Source organism: Oncorhynchus tshawytscha, linkage group LG26, assembly GCF_018296145.1.
Source record: "Oncorhynchus tshawytscha isolate Ot180627B linkage group LG26, Otsh_v2.0, whole genome shotgun sequence".
In the NCBI taxonomy this organism is placed as follows: Eukaryota; Metazoa; Chordata; class Actinopteri; order Salmoniformes; family Salmonidae; genus Oncorhynchus; species Oncorhynchus tshawytscha.
Window position 1 is genome coordinate 33,994,453 of NC_056454.1, and position 23,033 is coordinate 34,017,485.

A 23,033-nucleotide genomic window follows, 5' to 3' on the forward strand; every position below is an offset into this window, starting at 1 on the left:
TTTATTTTTGAACAATTCCATTGTAGATTTTGCTTTATGTTTTGGATCATTGTCTTGTTGGAAGACAAATCTCCGTCCTAGTCTTAGGTCTTTTGCAGACTCCATCAGGTTTTCTTCCAGAATGGTCCTGTATTTGGCTCCATCCATCTTCCCGTCAATTTTAACCATCTTCCCTGTCCCTGCTGAAGAAAAGCAGGCCCAAACCATGATGTTGCCACCACCATGTTTGACAGTGGGGATGGTGTGTTCAGGGTGATGAGCTGTGTTGCTTTTACGCCAAACATAATGTTTTGCATTGTTGCCAAAAAGTTCAATTTTGGTTTCATCTGACCAGAGCACCTTCTTCCACATGTTTGGTGTGTCTCCCAGGTGGCTTGTGGCAAACTTTAAACAACACTTTTTATGGATATCTTTAAGAAATGGCTTTCTTCTTGCCACTCTTCCATAAAGGCCAGATTTGTGCAATATACGACTGATTGTTGTCCTATGGACAGAGTCTCCCACCTCAGCTGTAGATCTCTGCAGTTCATCCAGAGTGATCATGGGCCTCTTGGCTGCATCTCTGATCAGTCTTCTCCTTGTATGAGCTGAAAGTTTAGAGGGACGACCAGGTCTTGGTAGATTTGCAGTGGTCTGATACTCCTTCCATTTCAATATTATCGCTTGCACAGTGCTCCTTGGGATGTTTAAAGCTTGGGAAATCTTTTTGTATCGAAATCAGGCTTTAAACTTCTTCACAACAGTATCTCGGTCCTGCCTGGTGTGTTCCTTGTTCTTCATGATGCTCTCTGCGCTTTTAACGGACCTCTGAGACTATCACAGTGCAGGTGCATTTATACGGAGACTTGATTACACACAGGTGGATTGTATTTATCATCATTAGTCATTTAGGTCAACATTGGATCATTCAGAGATCCTCACTGAACTTCTGGAGAGAGTTTGCTGCACTGAAAGTAAAGGGGCTGAATAATTTTGCACGCCCAATTTTTCAGTTTTTGATTTGTTAAATTTTTTTGAAATATCCAATAAATGTCATTCCACTTCATGATTGTGTCCCACTTGTTGTGGATTCTTCACAAAAAAATACAGTTTTATATCTTTATGTTTGAAGCCTGAAATGTGGCAAAAGGTCGCAAAGTTCAAGGGGGCCGAATACTTTCGCAAGGCACTGTACACAACGAGGATGAGGGAGTGATTTGCTGTTTGGGGTAAGTTTCTATAACATGTCAAAATGAAATTTGGTTATCACAATGAAAACCTAACTTTTCAGTCACATGTCTAACTGTAGACCGTCTCTGTATTTCTCTCTCACTCTCCTCTGTCCTTCCCTCTTCTCTGTCTCATTTGCTTTCTCTTTCTCCTCCTTCTCTACTTCCATTTTCTCTCTCTCTCTCTCTCTCTCTCTCTCTCTCTCTCTCTGTCTCTCTCTCCCTCCCCCTCCTACTTCTCACTGTCTCCCTCTCTCCTCTTCTCTCTCGCATCCTCTCTCTCTCTCTCTCTGTCTCTCTCTCTCTCCCTCCCCTCCTACTTCTCACTGTCTCCCTCTCTCCTCTTCTCTCTCGCATCCGCTCTCTCCTCTTCTCTCCCTCTCTCTCCTTCTCTCTCCTCTTCTCTCACCTCCTCTCTTCAGTGGGTGTACCAGAAGGTCGTCGGCCCCTCAGTGTAGCTAGACAGTCTCGGGACAGAGCCTCAGTAAGTACAGCACACTCATCATAATAACGTCATGTTCAGTCGAGTACATGTAGTAGGTTATCTCCCTGTTTGACTCAAACTTCAAAATGACACAAACCATTATTTGCCATTAATATCTATTGGGCATAACATAATCTGAAATACAACCAAAACAAACTACAAATGCATCCAAGAAGTTTGTAGAGTCACAAGCTTGATGTAGTCATTGTGTGCTAGGAATATGGGACCAATACTAAACTTTTGACTAAATGTTATACACTATCAGTGAATTTGTCCAAATACTTATGAAACCTTCAAATTCGGGGGACTAAATACATAAAGTGCATTCACTTCTAAATGGTAAAACCGTGATGTATGAAAATGCCTTCAAATTGAAGGTGACATTCTGTACTGTCGCTTCATTGAAAACATTTGATCTGAAATCCAACATGCTGGAGTATAGAGCCAAATTTAAAGGTTTAGCTTCACTGTCCAAATAAATATGTAGGGGAGTGTATGTGTAAATCTGGTTGGTTTTCAACAACATGTCATCTTTTGGTTCCACTTTCATCGTTTTTTGTCCTCTGATGACTTCTGTGGTTTGTAGCCTATGTTTCTCACCCATCTCTCACGCACATATCCGCCCTCTCTCACCCATCTCTCACACACATATCCCCCCTCTCTCACCCATCTATTCCCATCTGTCTGTCTGTAACACAGTCACCACCATTAACAAAGATCCCCACCTGTAAAACGCGAGTGGTCGCCCTCCTGCCCCCCCGCCCTAACTCGTCCTGCTCCTCCCACACTAAAAAGAACTTGCTGGGGGAGGTGGAGCTTGATAGGCCCCGCCCCTCCTCAGGTGGGCCTCGTGACTCTACCACACTACCCAGACTGATATACCTGGTAAGGTTAGCATATGGCCATGAACTGATCAACTGATCTCACATATGTAAATGAATACAATAATATATAACAATAGACAATATACAGTGCCTTCAAATACTATTCATACCCCTTGATTTATTCAAATTCTGTTTTCTTGAAGCCTGAATTCAAAATGGTTTAAATAAATGATTTTGTCTCAACCATCTACACACAATACCCCATAATGATAAAGTGAAAACATGTTTTTAGAAATTGTAGCAAATGTATTGAAATTGAAAGATACAGATATGTAATTTACATAAGGATTCAGAGCCCTTTGCTATGACACTTGCTATGATACATCCTTGAGATGTCGCTACAACTTGCTTGGAGTCCACCTGGGTCTAATTTAAACGTTTTGACATACTTTTTTGACAAAGAAACACACCTGTCCATGTAAGGTACCAACGTTGACAGTTGATGTCAGAGCAGAAACTATAGCATGAAGTCCAAGGAACTGTCCGTAGATCTCAAAGATAGAATTGGGATGAGGCATACATATATCTGGGGAAGGGTATCATTTTTTTAATAGAGCAGTGGTCACCAACCATCTCCAAGGCATTCCTAGTCGAAACAGACAATGATGTGGAAAACCTAACCTTGTGTTCCTATTTATGATTTTTTTTCACGTTGTTGGCAGTAGGTGCACTTGATTCAGCAGCCCTGGTGCCAGGAAGGCAAAGTGCTCCCATTTTGAACCATTTTAAATGTCTGATGGTAGAACTTCACCTACCCGACAGGCCTGCAGAGCAAATCAAGTGCACCTGTAGGCCTACAGCTGGCCAATCAGATAGCTCAGATCACTGTGTCTGCACAGTCAGTTTCCTCGAGCCATAGACTGTAAAAATAAGCTTTGAACGCACAGCAAAGTTGATACTGTGAGATTTCACAACTTTTGAAACCACGACTAGAGAGACTCAATGAATACAGCAAAGAGCTGCTGGTTTTATAAGTCAGTTCATGTTTAAATTGTTACTAAGCCATAAAATGTGTGTTCTCCCTAATTCCACTCGCGCTACAACCAGCTGCAATGAATGAGCATAGCAAAGTGTTCCGATAAGCTTGCATTATTATTGTTATTAGCGGCTTGTGTCTTTCTTAATATTGAGGAATATTTCACTTTCTCTGGTCATAGGAGTAACAAAATGAATTGTTGCATGAGGCAGAAATAATGCAGTGCCACTTGAGTTTTGCCATCAGCTGGAAGACTGTATACCCTTTTCTCAGTAGAGGGATGGTGAGTCAGCCTCACTGCTGCTCCCTCCCCTCAGACTTAACATCAGATGCAGGCAATCAGTCAGGTAAAAAAAATGCAATTTATTAATCTCACTCATCTTAAAATCTGAGCTGTAGATCTTGACTTGCATTGTGACTTAGAAAGTGATCTTGACTCAGAGAAGGTTGGTGACCACTTTTAAAGAGAGTTCAACATTTCCAAGAGCACAGTGTTCTCCATCATTGGGAAATTGAAAACATACGTAACTACCCAGACTCGAACTGGCTATCTGACCAAACTGAGCAAGAAGGACCTTGAACAGGGAGGTGACCACTCTGACAGAACTACGGAGTTCTTTGGCTGAGATGGTAGAACCTGTCAGAAGCACAACAGTCTCTACAGCACTTCACCAATCTGGTCTTTACGGGAGAGTGGCTAGACAGAAGTCACTCCTGAGAAAAAGGCACGCCTGGAGTTTGCAAAAAGGCACGCAAAAGATTCTGTGGTCTGATGAAACCGAAATTGAACTCTTTGGCCTGAATGCAAAGTGCTATGTCTGAGGAAAACCAGGCATAGCTCATCACCCGTCTAACACCATCCCTAGGGGCGAAGATTTATGTTCAACAGGATAGTGACCCCAAATATACAGTCAAAGCAACGCTGGAATGGCTTCAGAACAAGAATGTGAAAGTCTTTGAGTGGCCCTGCCAAAGCCCAGACTTGAAAATCTTTGTAAAGACTTGAAGATTGCTGTTCACCGCCGCTCCCCATGTAAATTAGCAGAGCGTGAGAAAATCTGCAAGGAAGAATGGGAAAAGAAATCCCCAAATCCAGATGTATTAAGCTGATACAGACCAAAGGTGCTTCTACAAAGTATTGACTCAGGGGTGTGAATACTTATGTAAGTTAGATATATCTGTACATTTGCAAAAGTATCTAAAAACATGTTTTCACTTGTCATTATTGGGTATTGTTTGTAAATAAAAAATTGGTAAAAAAAAACAGAATTTCCGAAAAAGTAGGGGGGAAGCTTAACAGGTTAATCCATTTTTCAATTCAGGCTGTAACACAACAATGAATACTTTCTCAAGGCAGGGTATGAAGAATAAAATATAAAGCTAGGCACTCTGCTAACTTCTGTAACTAAATGTGTGTGTGTGAATTGCATGCGTGCCTGCCTGCATGTGTGTGTGGGTGTGTGTGCCTGCCTGCCTGCCTGCCTGCTTGTATGTGTGTTTCTGACAGGATGGCGGTTCGCAGAGCCCAAAAAGGTCGTCCCTGCCCCGGCCTGCCTCTGTCCCGCGGCCTGCCTCTATCCTCAGCCGGCGTACCCACCACCAACCACATGACCAGGAGGAGAGCTCCACCTCTATCACCAGCTCCGGCTCTACCGCACCCCGTAGACCCACGTGTAAGTCACTTCTCCTGAGCCCTCCTCCACAATCTCCTCACCCTGATACACTGGTATGTCTCTTTCTGCCTCTCTCTTTCTCTTTCTACTTCTCTCTTTCTCTTTTGATCTGGCTCTCACCTTTTTTTTCTTCTCTTGATTTTGCTCTTGAACTTTCTCTCGCCCTCGCCCTATTTCCCTTTCTCTTGCCCCATCTCCCTCTCGCCCTCTCTCTCTCTCTCTCCCTCTCTCGTTTCGCCCTCTCGCCCTTTCTCTTGCCCCATCTCCCTCTCTCTCTCTCTCTCGCCCTCTCGCCCTCTCTCTCTCTCTCTCTCTCTCACCCTCTCTCTCTCGCTCTCTCTCTCTCTCTCGTCGGAGTGCATGCTGGGAGTGCATGCTGGGAGTGAGTCGTCAGGCAGGAGTGATTGTGAGTGCGAATGGAATTTCTTTTCACTCTATTGGGGGTTGGTATGTATATATATATATATATATTGATTAGTTTAGTTGTTTTAAGGGTATCTTGTTTAAACTATCAATAAGCACGTATAGGGGTGGTGGGATCTTTGCTTTGAGGTTGGTTTTTCGCGAGGGCACAACCAGCGGGTGGAGCTGGTTGCTATGGCCACTCGTGGAAATGAAAAGTTTGAAAAACTTAGTCGGAGGCATGGAGTAAAGATTCCTGCTGCGGCCGGGTGTTCAGTGGAAGAATGTAGCTTGGCTGTGGGTGCTATCATTGGGTATGATAGCATCAAATCAGCCTCAAGGATGAATAGCGCTGTAGTGATATTCTTAGATTCAATTGAAAAGGTGAATAAAATAGTTGAGAGGGGTGTTGTGTTGCGGGAAACACAGACGCCGGTATTTCCGCTTATGAATCCTGCGAAGAAAGTTATGCTTTCTAACGTGCCACCATTTGTTAGAGATGAAGTGTTAGAGCGAGAGTTATCTCGCCATGGTCAAATAGTATCTACAATAAAGAAGGTTCTTTTTGGATGCAAATCTCCGTTGTTGAAACATGTCGTGTCTCATAGGAGACAAGTGCATATGATTTTAAAAAGGAAGGAGATGAACTGAATTTAGCGTTTAGCTTTAAGATTGATGGATTTGATTATGTCTTCTATGCATCTACTGAATCAATGAAATGCTTTGGATGTGGAAGAGAGGGGCATTTGGTGCGTAGTTGTCCCGAAAATGAGCGCGCTGAGCCTGGTAATAGTTTTAGTGCGAGTGCAAATAACGCACCACCGCGAAGGGCTGAAAATACTACGGGTGCAGGAGAAGAGAGAAGGTGGGCAGATGTGGTTGGAAAAGCAGGAGAGGAAGGCAGTGTGGATACGGGGGCAATTGTGGTAGATCAGAACAAAGAGGGAGGGGAAACAATAGGTGAGATTGCGACTGCCGTCGCTGAGGTGGTGCTGGAAAATGAAATTGGAAGTCAAGAGGAGATTGAAATAAGGGAAAAGGAAGCGGATGTTTTCAAAATACCTAGGAGTAAAAGGAAGAATTTAAGGGGTGGTGAAGGGTCTAATTCTAAGAGAAAGGTAGAGTTTGATAAATCAATTGAAGATGAAAAAGGTGTAGAGATGGTGGAGTATTCTTCTGGGGAGGATAGTGAGAGTGAGTCATCTGACACGTCACAACAATATAGTGAGATAAATGGGGTGGAAGGGATGTATGGGATCGAGAGGATACGTCAATTTTTGAAGTTGACAAAAGGGAAGAAATATATGCAGGATTACAATGTAACTGATTTTTTCCCTGAACGTGAATTGTTTATTGAATCAGCAAAGTTTCTGATGTCAAAAATTACAGGGGGAAGTTTGAAAAGCCCTGAAATTGCTAGACTCAAGAAAGTGGTCACAAGAGTGATAAGTGATGTAAATTCTAAAGAAAATGAAAGAGTTCAGTTGCAGTCTTAACTCTGTAAAGAGATGTGATGGCTGTATCTTCCTCTGTATTTTTTTTAAATCCATGAGCAGTTTTAAGATTTCTTCTTTAAACGTAAATGGGGCAAGAGATGTTAAAAAAAGAGCCATGGTGTATGAGTTAATTAGAGGAAAGGGAAGTGACATCATTTTTCTACAAGAAACGCATAGTAATTTGGAAAATGAAGTTATGTGGCAACAGGAGTGGGGGGACAGTGGTGTGTAGTCATAAAAACTCAAAAAGTGGGGGTGTGGTTATCTTGTTCTCAAAAGGGTTTTTGCCGTTGTCATATGAGGTTGAAGAGGTAGTTGAGGGAGGTTATTAAAAGTTAGAGCAAGGTATGAAAACATCACTATGTGTCTGATAAATGTATATGCCCCAGTGGTGACAGTTGAGAGGGTATGTTTTTTAGAGACATTATCAAATACCATTGAGAAATGTAACAAAGAAGATTATTTGTTTATTGCTGGGGATTTTAACTGCACAGTTAGTGATTTAGATAGAAATCACCAAGAACCTCATATAGCCTCAAGGATGTTTTTAAAATGCCTCATTGTAACAAATGAATTGTGTGATATTTGGCGGAGTCAACATGGAGGAACAAGGCAGTACACCTGGGCGCATGTGAGAGAGAACATCATCTCTATGGCCAGGTTAGATAGGTTTTATGTTTTTGAGCATCAATCTCAAGTTTGTAAATCAAGTGTGATAACTCCAGTGGGATTTTTTCTGATCATTGTTTAATAACAGAGGTGGTGTTCATTAACGATGTAAAACCCAAAAGCGCATACTGGCATTTTAATATAACTTTATTGAGTGATGCTCACTTCAGGAACTGTTTCAGTTTGTTTTGGGAGAGATGGAGGTCTCAAAAGGCCAGTTTTGTATCCATTCAACAGTGGTGGGATATAGGGAAAATCCAGATTCAGCAATTTTGTAATCAATACACGAGGAATGTCACCAAGGATATCACCAGATCAATGAAAGCCCTAGAGATTGAAATAGTGGAACTCATGACGTTGGTTGAGACCACAGGAGATCGAGGCCATACTCAGGCCCTCAAGAGGAAAAAAACTGCATTGGCAGACCTGCTGGGTATCAGAGCACAGGGGGCACTGGTGAGAAGTAAATTTCAGGGAATATCTGAAATGGATGCCTCATCCAAATTTTTCTTTGGTTTAGAGAAAAAGAATGGACAAAGAAAAATTATTCATTGTCTCAAATCATCTGTTGGACAAGAGCTCACTAGCCCTAGTGAAATTAGAAAGAGGGCAGTAGAGTTCTATGCTGAGCTCTACAAGTGTGAGTACAAAGAGGACAAAACAGTGACACAGCAGTTCTTTGATGGGCTCCCAAAGGTGGCTGCAGAAGCTCAGGTTGAGCTTGAGCAACCATTGTCTTTGCAGGATTTATACACTGCATTAAAAGGCATGGAAAATGGAAGGGCACCAGGCATTGATGGGCTTCCCGTTGACTTTTTAAGTCTTTTTGGGCTGTGTTGGGTGAGGATTGGTTAGAAGTAGCTAATGATAGTTTAACCGAAGGGTTACTACCAATAAGCTGCAGAAGGGCTGTCCTCACCCTACTGCCCAAAAAGGGTGACCCGAGGGAGGTGAAGAACTGGAGGCCGGTGGCTTTATTGTGCACTGATTATAAGATATTGTCAAAAGCTTTGTCCAACAGGCTGAGGGAGGTGATGGGGCAAATCATACATACGGATCAGTCCTACTGTGTTCCTGGCAGGCAGATAGGGGATAACATTTCTCTGATTCGTGATTTTTTGGACGTCTCTAGGGCTATTGGGTTGGATGCTGGTCTAATTTCAATTGATCAGGAAAAGGCATTTGACCGAGTTGAACATCAATATTTATGGCAAACGTTTGAGGCGTTTGGGTTCAGCTCTGGTTTTATTGCCATGATAAAGGTGATATATGGTGACATTGAAAGTGTATTGAAAGTTAACGGTGGTTTGAGTGCTCCTTTTAAAGTGTGTAGAGGTATTAGGCAGGGATGTTCTATGTCAGGGATGTTATATGCCATTGCTATAGAGCCACTACTAAATAGCATTAGAAGGCGCATTGCAGGGGTGTGCCTTTCAGAGGATATTCCTCCTATTCGTCTCTCAGCCTATGCTGATGATGTAGTTGTGTTAGTGAAAAATCAAGCGGAGGTGGATAGCTTGAGTCTAATGGTTGATCGTTTTAGGGGAATATCCTCTGCAAAGGTAAATTGGGAAAAGAGTTGTGCGTTACAGATTGGAGAATGGTCTGGAGGGATCATGGCTTTGCCAGGGGGGGCTAGAATGGTGTAAGGGAGGTTTTAAGTATCTTGGAGTATACCTAGGAGATGAGGGGACTATGGAAAAAAATTGGAGTGGGGTGGTTGAAATGGTGGAAGGGAGGATGAGGAGATGGCGTTGGTTATTATCTCGTATGTCATATAGGGGGCGCACTATTATAGTTAATAATGTGATTGCATCTGCACTGTGGCATCGGTTGTCAGTTTTAGAACCACCATCTGGCCTTCTGGCTAAGATACAGGCAATTATTGTGGATTTCTTTTGGGATAAATATCACTGGGTTCCACAAAGTGTTTTGTATTTGTCAAAAGAAGAGGGGGGGACAAGGTCTTGTACATCTTGCTAGTAGGGCTGCTGCTTTCCGATTTCAGTTTATTCAAAGGTTGCTTTATGGACCGGAAAATGTGGTGTGGAGAGGGGTGGCAGGTCTTATATTACAACGGGTTGGAGGATTAGGTTTAAAGAAGGCTTTATTTCTGGTTGATAGTAGCCAGATTTCTAGGGAGGGAGTACCTCCGTTTTACAGAGGACTTCTCAGAGTGTGGAGCATAATGAAGGTGTCTAGACGAACTTCAGCGGAGTCAGTGCATTGGCTGTTGGAGGAACCTCTGGTGTATGGGGCAAGACTGGATTGTACAACTGCAGCTGTTCCACATTTCTCCAAGATTCTGGTGAAGGGGAAAATCATCACCTTAAGACAGTTAATGGCCATGGCTGGGCCCGCATTAATGGATGGAAGACGGGTGGCAGAACATTTGGGGATGAGGTCGGAAAGGATTGTCGGACAAATGCTGGGGAGCTGTAGGAAGGCTCTGTCAGCGGAAGAATGGGGTATGCTTAGTAGCCACAAGAAGAAGGTACAAGATGAAGACGTCTCATTTCCAAGACTAGGGATTACACCAAATATCCCAGAGTCAGAAAGAAAGGCGTTATTGCTGGATTTGAGAGGGTTGGAGGAGGTGGGTTTGGATGAGGTGAATGGGAAGGACTTGTATAGGGGGTGTGTCAAGGTGTTGAATAAAGATAAATTGAAAAATAGAAAAGACACTCCATGGAGGGTAAAATTGGGCATTGATGATAGGGTAAAGCCAGCATGGAGGGCACTGTACAAACCACCGTTACAAAAGGGTACTGGTGATATGCAATGGAGGGTTTTACATGGCATCATTGCAGTTAATGCTTTTGTATCTGTTATTAATTCAGATGTTAGAGATGGATGTCCTTTTTGTAATATAAGAGAAACCATTTTTCACTGTTTTATGGAGTGTGAGAGGATAAAACCTCTATTGGAAATGCTGGAATCTTTGTTTAAAGCTGTAGGGGAATTTTTCAATCACACTGTTTTTATTTTGGGGTTTCAATATAGTAAACAACAGAAAAGAAAATGTCAAATGTTAAATTTTATTTTGGGACAAGCTAAGATGTCAATTTTTCTGAGTAGAAAACATAAGATAGAAACGGGATATGGGAAGGATGTAAGATGTGTTTTTAAAGGATTAGTGAAAGCAAGAATAAAAGTAGATTTTGAGTTCTTTTCAGCTGTAAAAGATCTCCTATTATTTGAGGAGAAGTGGGCCTACGAAAGAGCGCTTTGTTTTGTAGAGGAGGGGAAATTATTTTTTGCTGATGAAATAATTTGAATATATATGTTATATATTTATTTTTGTTTAGGAATTACATTTGTTGTTTCATTTCTGAAAAGGCAGTGTGTCATTTTTTTTATGTTAACACTTGAGTAAAAAATAAAGGTTTTATAAAAACTCAAACTCTCTCTCGCCCTCTCTCCATCTCTCTCGCCCTCTCTCTCTCTCTCTCTCTCGCCCTCTCGCTCTCGCCCTCTCTCTCTCTCTCTCTCTCTCTCGGCCTCTCCCGTTTCGCCCTCTCGCCCTTTCTCTCTCTCTCTCCGCCTCTCTCTCTCTCTCTCTCTCTCTCTTTCGCCCTATCTCTTGCCCCCCCCTCTCTCTCTCTCTCTCTCTTTCTCCCTTGCCCTATCTCTCTCTCTGTCTCTTGCCCTGTCTCTCTGTCTCTATCTTTCTCTCTGTTTAATCCTCTACTGCTCATCCTCTCCTCTAGCATTCAGTACAGAGGTCAGGGCGGAGCATAGGACAGGACGCGCCCCTAGTTGGACAGGTATAGAGTAACTCTCAATCTCATGCAGTTCCATCCAGTCTCATCCATGTCTAACTCGGTTCCTCTTCATCCCAACTGGTTTCACCTAGTCCTGCAGTGTCCCAGCTATTCTCATCTTGTCTCACATGGTCTCACCCAGTCTCATCCAGTTCAACTCTGTGTGTTCAATATCACATCCTTAGTAAGAGATGACTAGTTGGAATGTCTCATCCTTGGTAGTTAACCACTGGGCACACACTGATTGAATCAATGTTGTTTCCACGTCATTTAAATGAAATTACATTGACCTAAAGTGGAATAGACATTGAATTGACGTCTGTGCCCAGTGGTAGTAAGCCTATAGTTTGGGCTTCATTAACCTCTTTCATTCTATTAAGTACATTGTTTTATCACATTTGTGTTTGTTTTGATCCACTCTTCATCTGACCAACTTCGATAGTTTGGTGCAGTAATGTAAGCCTGGTCCCAGATCTGTTTGTGCTGTCTTTCCAACTCATATGGATCTTAGAAAACACAAAACCGCACAAATAAATCTGGGACCAGGATAAAGTAATGCTGAGAGATGCCCAACCTGATTGACCTTTGAGTAACATCTCTTTATGACCTCTGTAACCTTTATGTAACCTCTCCACACCCAGGCACACAGTCGATGCGTTCCCGTTCGCTGTGCACCACAACCCGCACCCCAGGGTCCACAGCCATCTCCCCTGGGACTCCTCCCAGCTACAGCTACTCCTGCCGCACACCTGGGACCCCTCTCACCCCTGGCACACCCCGTTCTCGAAGCCTGCTACAGGAGAAGAAGGTATGGTCTACCTCTGAAATGGCACCCTAGGTAACCGGTTCAATAGAGCTGGGAAGGAAGCAATGGTGTTGTATGGATTTGTATTTGTATTTTATTTGAATTATTTAGCATTTATTTATTCAGGAGACTGAGACATCTATTTTCCTAATGAGACCATAGTTTATCATGGAAGCAATTTATAATTTGGCAATTCAGGTCCCAATTAATTAATTAATTAATTCAAGGTGGCTCTGCTCCGCACCCCTCCCAAGTCACCTGCTACCACTCCCAAACAGCTCCGCATCCTTAACCAGCCCCTTCCCGACCTCAAGAACATCAAGTCCAAGATCGGCTCCACAGACAACATCAAGTACCAGCCCAAGGGGGGACAGGTTAGTGCCCCTCCTTTGGTTACCTGATGTATCCACCCTCCCACCCTCCCTCTCTCTTTTCTTCCTTCTCCTTATTTAACCTCCCTTCATTTTCCCTCCTTATGCTCTGTTTCTACCTCCCTTTCTACCTCAGTCTTGTATTGTATTTGACTGATGCTGTATCTGCTAGTTCCTTTTCCAGGGCTTCTTCCCAGCCTTTCAGACCCTGTTCCTCCCTCCTCTGTCCCTCTCTCTGTCTTTCGTGTTCCTTTTCATGTTCATAGCCTGTCGCTCCCTTGTTACTGTAGCTCCGTCCTCCCTCAGTCTGTCTGTCTGGTCTCTGTTTGCTGGGTCATGGTTTTAAAAGGAGGGGAATGAGAGAAAAGTCCCATTTAGATGTAGCAGCTGAGCTTTTCAAATGGCTGAGACAGAAAAAGGATGAGTGCTTGGGGGTGTTTTCTCTGTCAGGTACCTCTGTAGCTCACCATCGATGCTAGAGAATAGTCTGGAACACCTCTACCTGTCTAGCCTCCCAGATGGGATGCGTTGCCTAGGCAACCAAAGGCTCATTTGCTACAGCCCCATGCTGAAACAAGGTAGTGTCTCTAGACAGATGGTTTGCTTCCAGCAATGAATCAATGCTCCAGCTAAAACGTCTGTACAAGTTCTGGCATCAGTTGGGATAGAGAGGACGAGTCAAAAATGGGAAGCACATCACCGGTGATGTCACTGCCATAGCTATTATTGCATTAGCTAAATATGAGCACAATTCTTGCCCACGTTTTAAGCCCTGTCTACCCAAACTAGTTATTTGTTAGGAGAGTTGACTGTCTGAAGAGGACCCTCCCATAATTTATTTTTTATTTAACCTTTATTTAATTAGGCAAGTCAGTTAAGAACAAATCAATATTTACAATGACGGCCTACACCGGGCCAATTGTGTGCCGCTCTATGGGACTGCCAATCATGGCCGGTTGTGATACCTGGATGTCTGTAGTGATGCCTCTAGCACTGAGATGCAGTGCCTTAGACCACTGCGCCACTCGAGAGCCCTAAGTCATTTTTCACCTTTCAAAAAGTCTGAGAGAATCCAACATCATTCTTGTGCAGTTGCCTATAGGCTTACGTCGCTTAAAAACAAGGAGCGTCCATGTTACTGCAGAAACGGACTCAACCTCACGTGTCATCATTTTGAATGCACAGCCGTCCTGTCGTCTTTGCCTCCTCTCTCCTTATATCGGCTGTCAGATGTAAACCAAACATACTTTTACTTTGCTGCTTTTGGGTAAAGTTAAATTTATTTATTTTTTACAGTTATGGCGGTTATTTTATTTTCCTGACTGTCTCCATCCATAACCGTCAGTTACATGATTATATAATTACCGTGGCAAGCTAGACTAAACCCCCGGGCGACTGGCTGGCTGAAAGTGTCTCTGACATGGGTTCCAACAGAAAGTGACAACACAACCCTGTACTCAGTGACAGGAAGTGACAACATAAACTCATAACCAGGGGTGACTGTCTGGGCATGGGGTTGCCACAGCTGCCAGGCTGTAAGTCTCCCAGCCACTCAATATTTGCACCTCAAATGATACCCTATTGCCTATATAGTGCACTACTTTTGACTAGAGCCTATGGGCCCATTTGGAATGCAGACCGTGCCTAAGTCTAACAGATTGATTCTAACAGATTTTGTTAAATATGAATCACCCCTTTGAGGCGATGGTGTTTGTTTTCTGGCTCTTTTGACTCGATGGCTCCGGAGCAGTCGGAAGGTATGATGAATCCTTTAGCAGTCTCAGTAGCACAACCCTAGACAGCAACTTAGAAATGTCTCTATGTGTCCGTAAGTGGTTCAATTGTCAGAGAAGCTGATGAATAATTTTGAAGACGACCAGACACTTACTAGAATAGAGGGAGAATGGGGAGATTTTCTATCTTAGTGTAATTTCTTATTCTTAATGTTATGAATTGTGGTAGGCTATTTCTTTTTAAGAGTTCACTGTCTAAAAATATTTGAGTTAAGAGGCATTTCTGGCTAGGATGGATGAGGATAAACCCTTGTTTTGTTGCCTGCGCTGGTGTTGGCTACTGTTTTTGTTAAAAAGTAATATTTTGTATATAAACTTGTTTGACTTGGATTCTTGTCCAGGTAACAGGAGGTCTGTATATACTTTACCAGACAACAGAACGTTTTGGTTATCTTTTAATTCACCTGATACCACCTCATGTTCTTACATTGTTGGGCTACCTTCAGCATTTGAAAGGGGCCTTGAAACCCTTTAAACGCCAACACTTACTTGCTCCTGTCTGCTGACGTGTCCTACATCTCAAATGTGTCACCTAGTCTGTTGTCTTTGAGTGGCCATTGTTACTCTTCTGAATTTCTCATATCATGTCTCTTCATCTTTAGTACTAAGTTCCAGTTTATAAGCCTTTCTCAGGGTTGTGTATCCTGCAGCCTTCCATCTTTATGCAGTCTGTTTTGGGGAAAGATATAATGTATATGAAGCTATTTCTTCATTAAACTGAAAGACACCTTTCATATAGCTTCGGGTCTAATGACCAGCATAGACTTGACTCAGTGCTGCTGTCTAGGACAGCATCTCAAACGGCACCCTGTTTCCTATATAGTGCACTACTTTTGAACAGAGCCCTGTAGAGACTGGTCAAACGTAGTGTACTATAGAGGGTATAGGGTGCCATTTTGGATTTACTCCTACAGGCTGCTCTAGGGCCTTCAGTATGCCCTGATACATATACACAGCCCTGTAGCATCGCAGAACCTATGTAGTACTTCCAACCAGCCAGTAGCAGTAACAGACCTACAGTAGTATCCCAGTAATGTAGCATGGCAGAGCCTATACAGTACTTCCAACCAGCCCAGTAGCAGACCACATGTGCATCCCAAGTGGTATGCATTACTTTTGACCAGAGCTTATATAGGAAATAGGTTGCTATTTGGGATACAGACCAGTCAGACCTACAGTATCCCAGCCCTGAAGCATAGCAGAACCCATGACAGTACTTCCAACCAGCCCAGTAGCAGTAGCAAAACCTATACAGTATCCCATCTACAGCACAGTGACTCCCTATCTAGTTAGAACAATAATGTGTCTGCTTTTCTATCAGCAACACAGAGGCAGGGGCCAAACGGCCACCACAACAGAGCCCAAACGCAGCCCGTCGGGGATCTGGAGATTGCTCCTTCGCCTGGTCTCTCTCTCCTTATATCTGTCTGCTGCACACAGTGTGACGTGGGCCCCCATGCCAGCCAAAGACCAACTGGTATACAGTACCTTCATCTACCAAGATCCCTCTCTCTCACACACACACACACACACACACACACACACACACACACACACACACACACACACACACACACACACACACACACACACACACACACAAACACACACACACACACAGTCAAACACACACACACAGTCAAACACACACACACAGTCAAACACATACACACAGTCAAACACACATAGTCAAACACAAGAGACAAACACAAACTCCCCACTGGGCACACGCTGGTTGAATCAATGTTGTTTCTACGTCATTTCAATTAAATTACGTTAAACCAATGTGGAATAGACGTTGAATTGACTTATGTGCCCAGTGGGACATGTCAAATCTTGCCAGGAAATGAAGTCCCCCTTTGACCCGAAGTTCATTTCACAGTACTCTGGTTTCTGATTTATCAAAGGTCACTGTCTGATGCTCTGTTCTACCAGCCCTATATGTAATGGTAGAAAGGGTCATGAACTCCACCTACCTGCTGTGTTCTGTATCTACTGACATAATGTATCATCACTATTAAGACATGTAGCCTTCATCTGAATCTCCATCCAGCTCTCCTCTGATCATCATCAACAGTTGTCCTGCCTTCATACATAGCTATCTGTCTGTCCTCTTAATGCTGTGCCTATACGTCCCTTCCATAACACATAAGCCTAGCATCCATCCTCATCCTCATTTAAATAGCCACATTATATCTCTGTATTTCCTCTAGATTCAGATTTTAAACAAGAAGCTGGACTTCAGTCACGTACAGTCAAAATGCGGATCCAAGGATAACATGAAGCATTCTCCTCGTGGAGGCCATGTATGTACCTCTACCTACCGTTCTGTTCCCTCTCTCCCTTCTCCTCTCTCTGGCCTAGTAGGCTACACACTCATGTTGAACAACTGATGTACTTATGGGGACACCACTTGGCAGGGTTTCAACATTCTGATAACCTTCCCAAAATGCCCTGTTTTTCGCTGGAATTTGGGGCTAAGTTACCAGAATTTTGCACCCCTAACACCAACTGTTGTGCAAACATGGTTGTGCGGACAAACTCATCAAAAATGTGTCAGTTGTACGGCCTGAGTGTGTACTAGACCTCTCCCTCTATTGGGAGATGAGTGGACTGTAACCTCATCAAAGCACATGTCCGTACAGGGGCCACCCTTACCCTCAGCCAGGGTTCCAATTACAGGGGGGGACTGGGCACCCCTATAATAAATCAGGGTCCCCCCCCATAAGAATTGAAATATCAAGAACATTTAAATATCAAGACATTGTATTATTCAAACCCTGCTTCCACCCCTGCCCCTATCCTTCTCTCCAACCCCAGTCCCCAGTCCTACTTCAGCCTGTCTGCCAACATGCACAATCTGCTCCCCCTCTTTCCATTACAATGCAGCTAGCTCTGAGATGTGCCAACTCCCACCTTGGTATGATGACAGAACTCTCCAATTAGCCTATAAGTGAAGATATATCCTTGTCTCTCCCTTGAAGAGCAAACTGTAGGCTCAGTTCCATTCATCTTGGAACCCAGAACCACATCTAGCTAGCTACTGTAATGGGAGTACAGTTCCATTGATATGTGCACAAAACCAAAAAACACTTAAATCACAGACTCCCTTTCCTGAGCACTTTGCCTCCTGTATGGTTCAGTATCTTATCTGAACAGCCTGATGATCAAAGCTGAAGTCTCCTCTTCTTGTTCGTCATTCAGTTGTAATATATACCCACTCTAATGATGGAAGTATATATATTCACATGCAACAAAACAATGATGGTGTTGATGCAGTTTATCAACAACACATGTGCATCTACTGTATGTATCTTCCATTCAGAGTTCACATACTCAAACAATCATTTGTACCTCTCTGTACCTGTTATGACATGGAACACAACATGGACGTTTCAAACATGTTCTATAGAGATGCATTAAAGCAACTATTCTCCACAGTAGTGGCCTTAAAATGGCAGAGGCTTATAGAGAATATGCATATGTATAAGTATGTGTGTTATAAGCATACTGTACATGGTGTATAGAGAAGTACAACATGAGGGGATTTATCAAAATGTTTGTGTTGTTGTGAGAGTAATGCAGTGGGAAGAAGAATGTTTTCTACTTGTTGTTTTTCTGTGAAGCTCCAGCAGTGACCTCCAACCAGATGACCTCTGCCTTATCTCTCTCTTCTTGCTCTGTTTTTTCTCTCATTCTTTCTTTCTTTCTCACCACTTAAAACCACTCCAATCCACTGCTCACAGGTTATCTTTCTCTCTGTGCTATCTGCTGGCCTGTGACTTTCCTTTAGATTTTCTTCCCCACTTCCTGAATGTCTAGCGATATAAATGTATTAAGATGTTTTATACTTTGCAGCGCGACCAATCCTGCTATTTTATGTTTGTGTCTCAATCTAACTTACTTTGTCTCCTTACAGCTACAGCAGGCCCTGGCCCAATCACTGTGACTGTTTTAGAAAGAAATCCTGTCCCTTAGCCATTCTAGTTTACATCCCATATTCACAGTCTATGGATACATCCTGAATGGCACCCTATTCCCCTAAATAGTACACTAGTTTTGACCAGGACCCATAGGGCTCTGGTCAAAAGTAGTGTACTATATAGGGAATAGGGTGCCATTTGGGATGCACTGAAGATACAATCTCTGGAAAAGACTGCCTGAGTAGTCCTGGCAGATTCAGCACCCTATCTCCCCGTTGACAGGCATGCAGTACAGTAACAGTCAGTATCTGGTGTGGCCACCAGCTGCTTTAAGTACTGCAGTACTGACTGTTACTTTTGATTTTGAACCCCCCTTTGTTCAGGGACACATTATTTCTGCGTCTCCTCGTGGACTGCACCAGATTTGCCAGTTCTTGCTGTGAGATGTTACCCCACTCTTCCACCAAGGCACCTGCAAGTTCCCGGACATTTCTGGGGGGAATGGCCCTAGCCCTCACCCTCTGATCCAACAGGTCCCAGACGTGCTCAATGGGATTGAGATCCGGGCTTTCCGCTGGCCATGGCAGAACACTGACATTCCTGTCTTGCAGGAAATCACGCACAGAACGAGCAGTATGGCTGGTGGCATTGTCATGCTGTAGGGTCATGTCATGATGAGCCTGCAGGAAGGGTACAACATAGGGAAGGAGGATGTCTTTCCTGTAACGCACAGCGTTGAGATTACCTGCAATGACAACGAGCTCAGTCCGATGAGGCTGTGACACACCGCCCCAGGCAATGACTGACCCTCCACCTCCAAATTGATCCCGCTCCACAGTACAGTCCTCGGTGTAATGCTCATTCCAAATGGACAATTATCGCTAATCCGACCATCCCCCCTGGTCAGACAAAACCGCAACTCATCAGTGAAGACATGGCAGGTAGTCTAGTGGTTAGAGCGTTGGACTAGTAAGTGAAAGGTTGCAAGATCGAATCCCTCAGCTGACAAGGTAAAAATCTGTCGGTTGGCTCCCGAGGCACTTAACCCACTGTTCCTACGCCGTCATTGAAAATAAGAATTTGTTCTTAACTCACTTGCCTAGGCAAGTGAAGAAGGAGTTATAAAGTTATGAAGAAGTTAAATAAAGGTAAAAAATAGCACTTTTTGCCACGCCTGTCTGGTCCAGTGACGGTGGGATATGCCCATAGGCGACGTTGTTTCCGGTGATTTCTGTTGAGGACCTGCCTTACAACAGGTCTACAAGCCCTCAGTCGAGCGTCTCTCAGCCTATTGTCGGATAGTCTGAGCACTGATGTGTGTTCCTGGTGTAACTCGGGCAGTTGTTGTTGCCATCCTGTACCTGTCCCGCAGGTGTGATGCTCGGATGTACCGATCCTGTGCAGGTGTTGTTACACGTGTTCTGCCACTGCGAGGAAAAAATTTCAGTCTCTCGATGTGCAAAACTGATAGAGACATACCCCAAGCGACTTACAGCTGTAATCGCAGCAAAAGGTGGCGCTACAAAGTATTAACTTAAGGGGGCTGAATAATTTTGCACGCCCAATTTTTCAGTTTTTGATTTGTTAAAAAAGTTTGAAATATCCAATAAATGTCGTTCCACTTCATGATTCCACTTCATGATTGTGTCCCACTTGTTGTTGATTCTTCACAAAAAAATACAGTTTTATATCTTTATGTTTGAAGCCTGAAATGTGGCAAAAGGTCGCAAAGTTCAAGGGGGCCGAATACTTTCGCAAGGCACTGTATTGCCCTGGCCACATCTGCAGTCCTCATGCCTCCTTGCAGCATGCCTAAGGCACGTTCACGCAGATGAGCAGGGACCCTGGGCATCTTTCTTTTGATGTTTTTCAGGGTCAGTAGAAAGGCCTCTTTAGTGTCCTAAGTTTTAATAACTGTGACCTTAATTGCCTACCGTCTGTAAGCTGTTAGTGTCTTAACGACCGTTCCACAGGTACATGTTCATTAATTGTTTATGGATCATTGAACAAGCATGGAAAACAGTGTTTAAACCCTTTACAATGAAGATCTGTGAAGTTATTTGGAAGTTATTTTTACGAATGATCTTTGAACGACACAGTCCTGAAAAGGGACGTTTCTTTTTTTGCTGAGTTTCTATCTATGCTTATCCTAAGTCTTGAGGATCACAACTAGCTTGCTCCGCTGTAGACACAAGGCAATGAGGTCACCGTGTCATCTCAATTGCATACACAACACGTCCTTTCTCCTCTTGTCCTTCTCAAAACCCATTGGAGGAGAAACTGACATTTTCTTTGACGATTGACTGAATTGAAATTGAATTCAAAACCCAGCTCTGGTACTAATGTTATGCCCTGATGTGTTGAGAGGTCAGAGGTTAGAGGTCAGGGAAGCTGTTTTTCGAGTCATCTGGATGAAGCTCTGTGTCACAAACCCAATCCCTCTCCCGCCCTCACCTTCACTTCTATAAATATAAACATGATATAAACGTTATATAAACTATCTCCGACTCCTACAGGTGCTTATTCCCAGTGTTAAACTGGACTTTAGCCATGTTCAGTCTAGGTGTGGCTCCCTGGACAAAAGACAGTATGCTGCGGGAGGGGGAAATGTGAGTCTTTTATCCCTAATACACTTGACGTCTCTTCTCCATACCTCTCTCTCTCACACACACTCCTCTCTTTCTTTTTGGTATGGTACCCCTTTCTCTCACACACATTCTTCCTCCTCCTCCTCTTCTTCGTCCTTCTTTTCTCTGTCTTTTTCTGTCTCTCTCTCTCTCTCTCACATACACAGGCCTTTCTTTCTTTCTCTGTCTCTCTCTCTCTCTCTCTCACATACACAGGCCTTTCTTTCTTTCTCTGTCTCTCTCTCTCACTCACTCACTCACTCACTCACTCACTCACTCACTCACTCACTCACTCACTCACTCACTCACTCACTCACTCACTCACTCACTCACTCACTCACTCACTCACTCACTAACTCACCAGTCAGAGTTCCAGGGAGATGCAGAACTGGGGACTACATGGTTCCTATCCCAATCCAAGGCTATGTATTGTACAACGTCTCAAATTACACCCTATTCCTTATTTGGTGCACTACTTTTTACCAAGGCCCATAGGGAATAGGGTGCCATTTGAGATGCGACCTGTGTTCACCTTCTCACTTGGTTCCACTTGGCATTGACACCACCTCTGCTATAGCCTGGGTGCCCTTCTCTCTGCCAACTCCTTATGGAATTGTCATACCAGACTGTTTGGCTTGACAGTAAAAGCAATGGAGTTGGAAAGAGCACAAACAGATCTGGGACCATCTAGTGCTTTCTGTTTCTTGGAGGGGAAGGGTTTGAACTTGAACATTGGCTATCTCTCTCACATCCCTCTCTCTCAAACCCCACTTGTGAAGAGTAAATGATAGATGGATAGATGAGTCACTGACACAAACCACAGCTCTGTCTTTCTCAACATGTTCACTAGCATTCTGCATGGTTGGGGAGGGTATAGTTTCTATCAGATACTGTTGCAACAAGCATATTCAGTGCCTTCACAAAGTATTCACTCCCCTTGACTTTTTCTATTTAGTTGTGTTACAGCCTGAATTTAAAATGGATTCAATGGACATGTTGTGTCTCTGGCGTACACACAATATCCCATAATGTCAAAGTGGAATTATATTTTTATATATATTTTTCTCAAATTAAAAATGAGATGCTGAAATGTCTTGAGTCAATAAGTATTCAACCCCTTTGTTATGGCTATTTTAAATATGTCCAGGAGTAAACATGTGCTTAACACGTCACATAATAAGTTGTATGGACTCACTGTGTGCAATAATAAGGTTTAACATCATTTTGAATGACTACCTCATCTCTGTACCCCACACATACAATTATCTGTAAGGTCCCTCAGTCGAGCAGTGCATTTCAAACACAGATTCAATCACAAAGACCAGGGAGGTTTTCCAATGCCTCACAAAGAAAACAGTTACAGAGTTTAATGACTGTGAAAGGAGAACTGAGGATGGATCAGCAACATTGTAGTTACTCCACAATACTAACCTAATTGACAGAGTGACAGAAGGAAGCCTGTACAGAATAAAATGTACCTAAACATGCATCCTGTTTGCAATAAGGTACTAAAATAAAACTGCAAAGAATGTGGAAAAGAAATGAACTGTATATCCTGAATACAAAACATTATGTTTGGGCAAATCCAGCACATCATTGAGTACCACTCTTCATATTTTTCATATTTATGGGTATGTTTGTCATCAGCAAGGTCTATCGAGTTTTTTAGGATAAAAAAACACGGAATGGAGCTAAGCACAGGCAAAGTCCTAGAGGAAAACCTTGTTCAGTCTGCTTTCCACCAGACACTGGGAGATTAATTCACCTTTCAGCAGCACAATAACCTAAAACACAAGGCCAAATGTACGCTGGAGTTGCTTACCAAGAAGACAGTGAATGTGACCTAGTGGCCGAGTTACAGTGTTGACTTAAATCTACTTGACAATCTATGGCAAGACTTGAAAATGGCTGTCTAACAATGATCAACAGCCAACTTGACAGAGCTTGAAGAATTTATT

At 43.2% G+C, this 23,033-nt stretch overlaps 1 protein-coding gene across 16 annotated transcripts in view; it reads left to right on the forward strand.

The window, feature by feature from the left end:
• The window catches only part of LOC112225568 (microtubule-associated protein 2), a 169,650-nt gene that overhangs the window by 140,682 nt on the left and 5,935 nt on the right, over positions 1–23,033 (forward strand). For 10 of the 16 annotated variants that reach the window (XM_042306501.1, XM_042306505.1, XM_042306506.1 and 7 more), the window contains 7 exons: positions 1,631–1,692; positions 2,392–2,577; positions 5,060–5,225; positions 11,503–11,559; positions 12,198–12,364; positions 12,589–12,735; positions 16,739–16,831. In XM_042306501.1, coding sequence (XP_042162435.1) covers positions 1,631–1,692; positions 2,392–2,577; positions 5,060–5,225; positions 11,503–11,559; positions 12,198–12,364; positions 12,589–12,735; positions 16,739–16,831 — 878 coding nt within the window. Of the gene's footprint in view, positions 1–1,630; positions 1,693–2,391; positions 2,578–5,059; positions 5,226–11,502; positions 11,560–12,197; positions 12,365–12,588; positions 12,736–16,738; positions 16,832–20,964; positions 21,058–23,033 lie in introns of all 16 variants that reach the window. The other 6 variants (XM_042306500.1, XM_042306504.1, XM_042306503.1 and 3 more) reach the window with 6 other exon arrangements.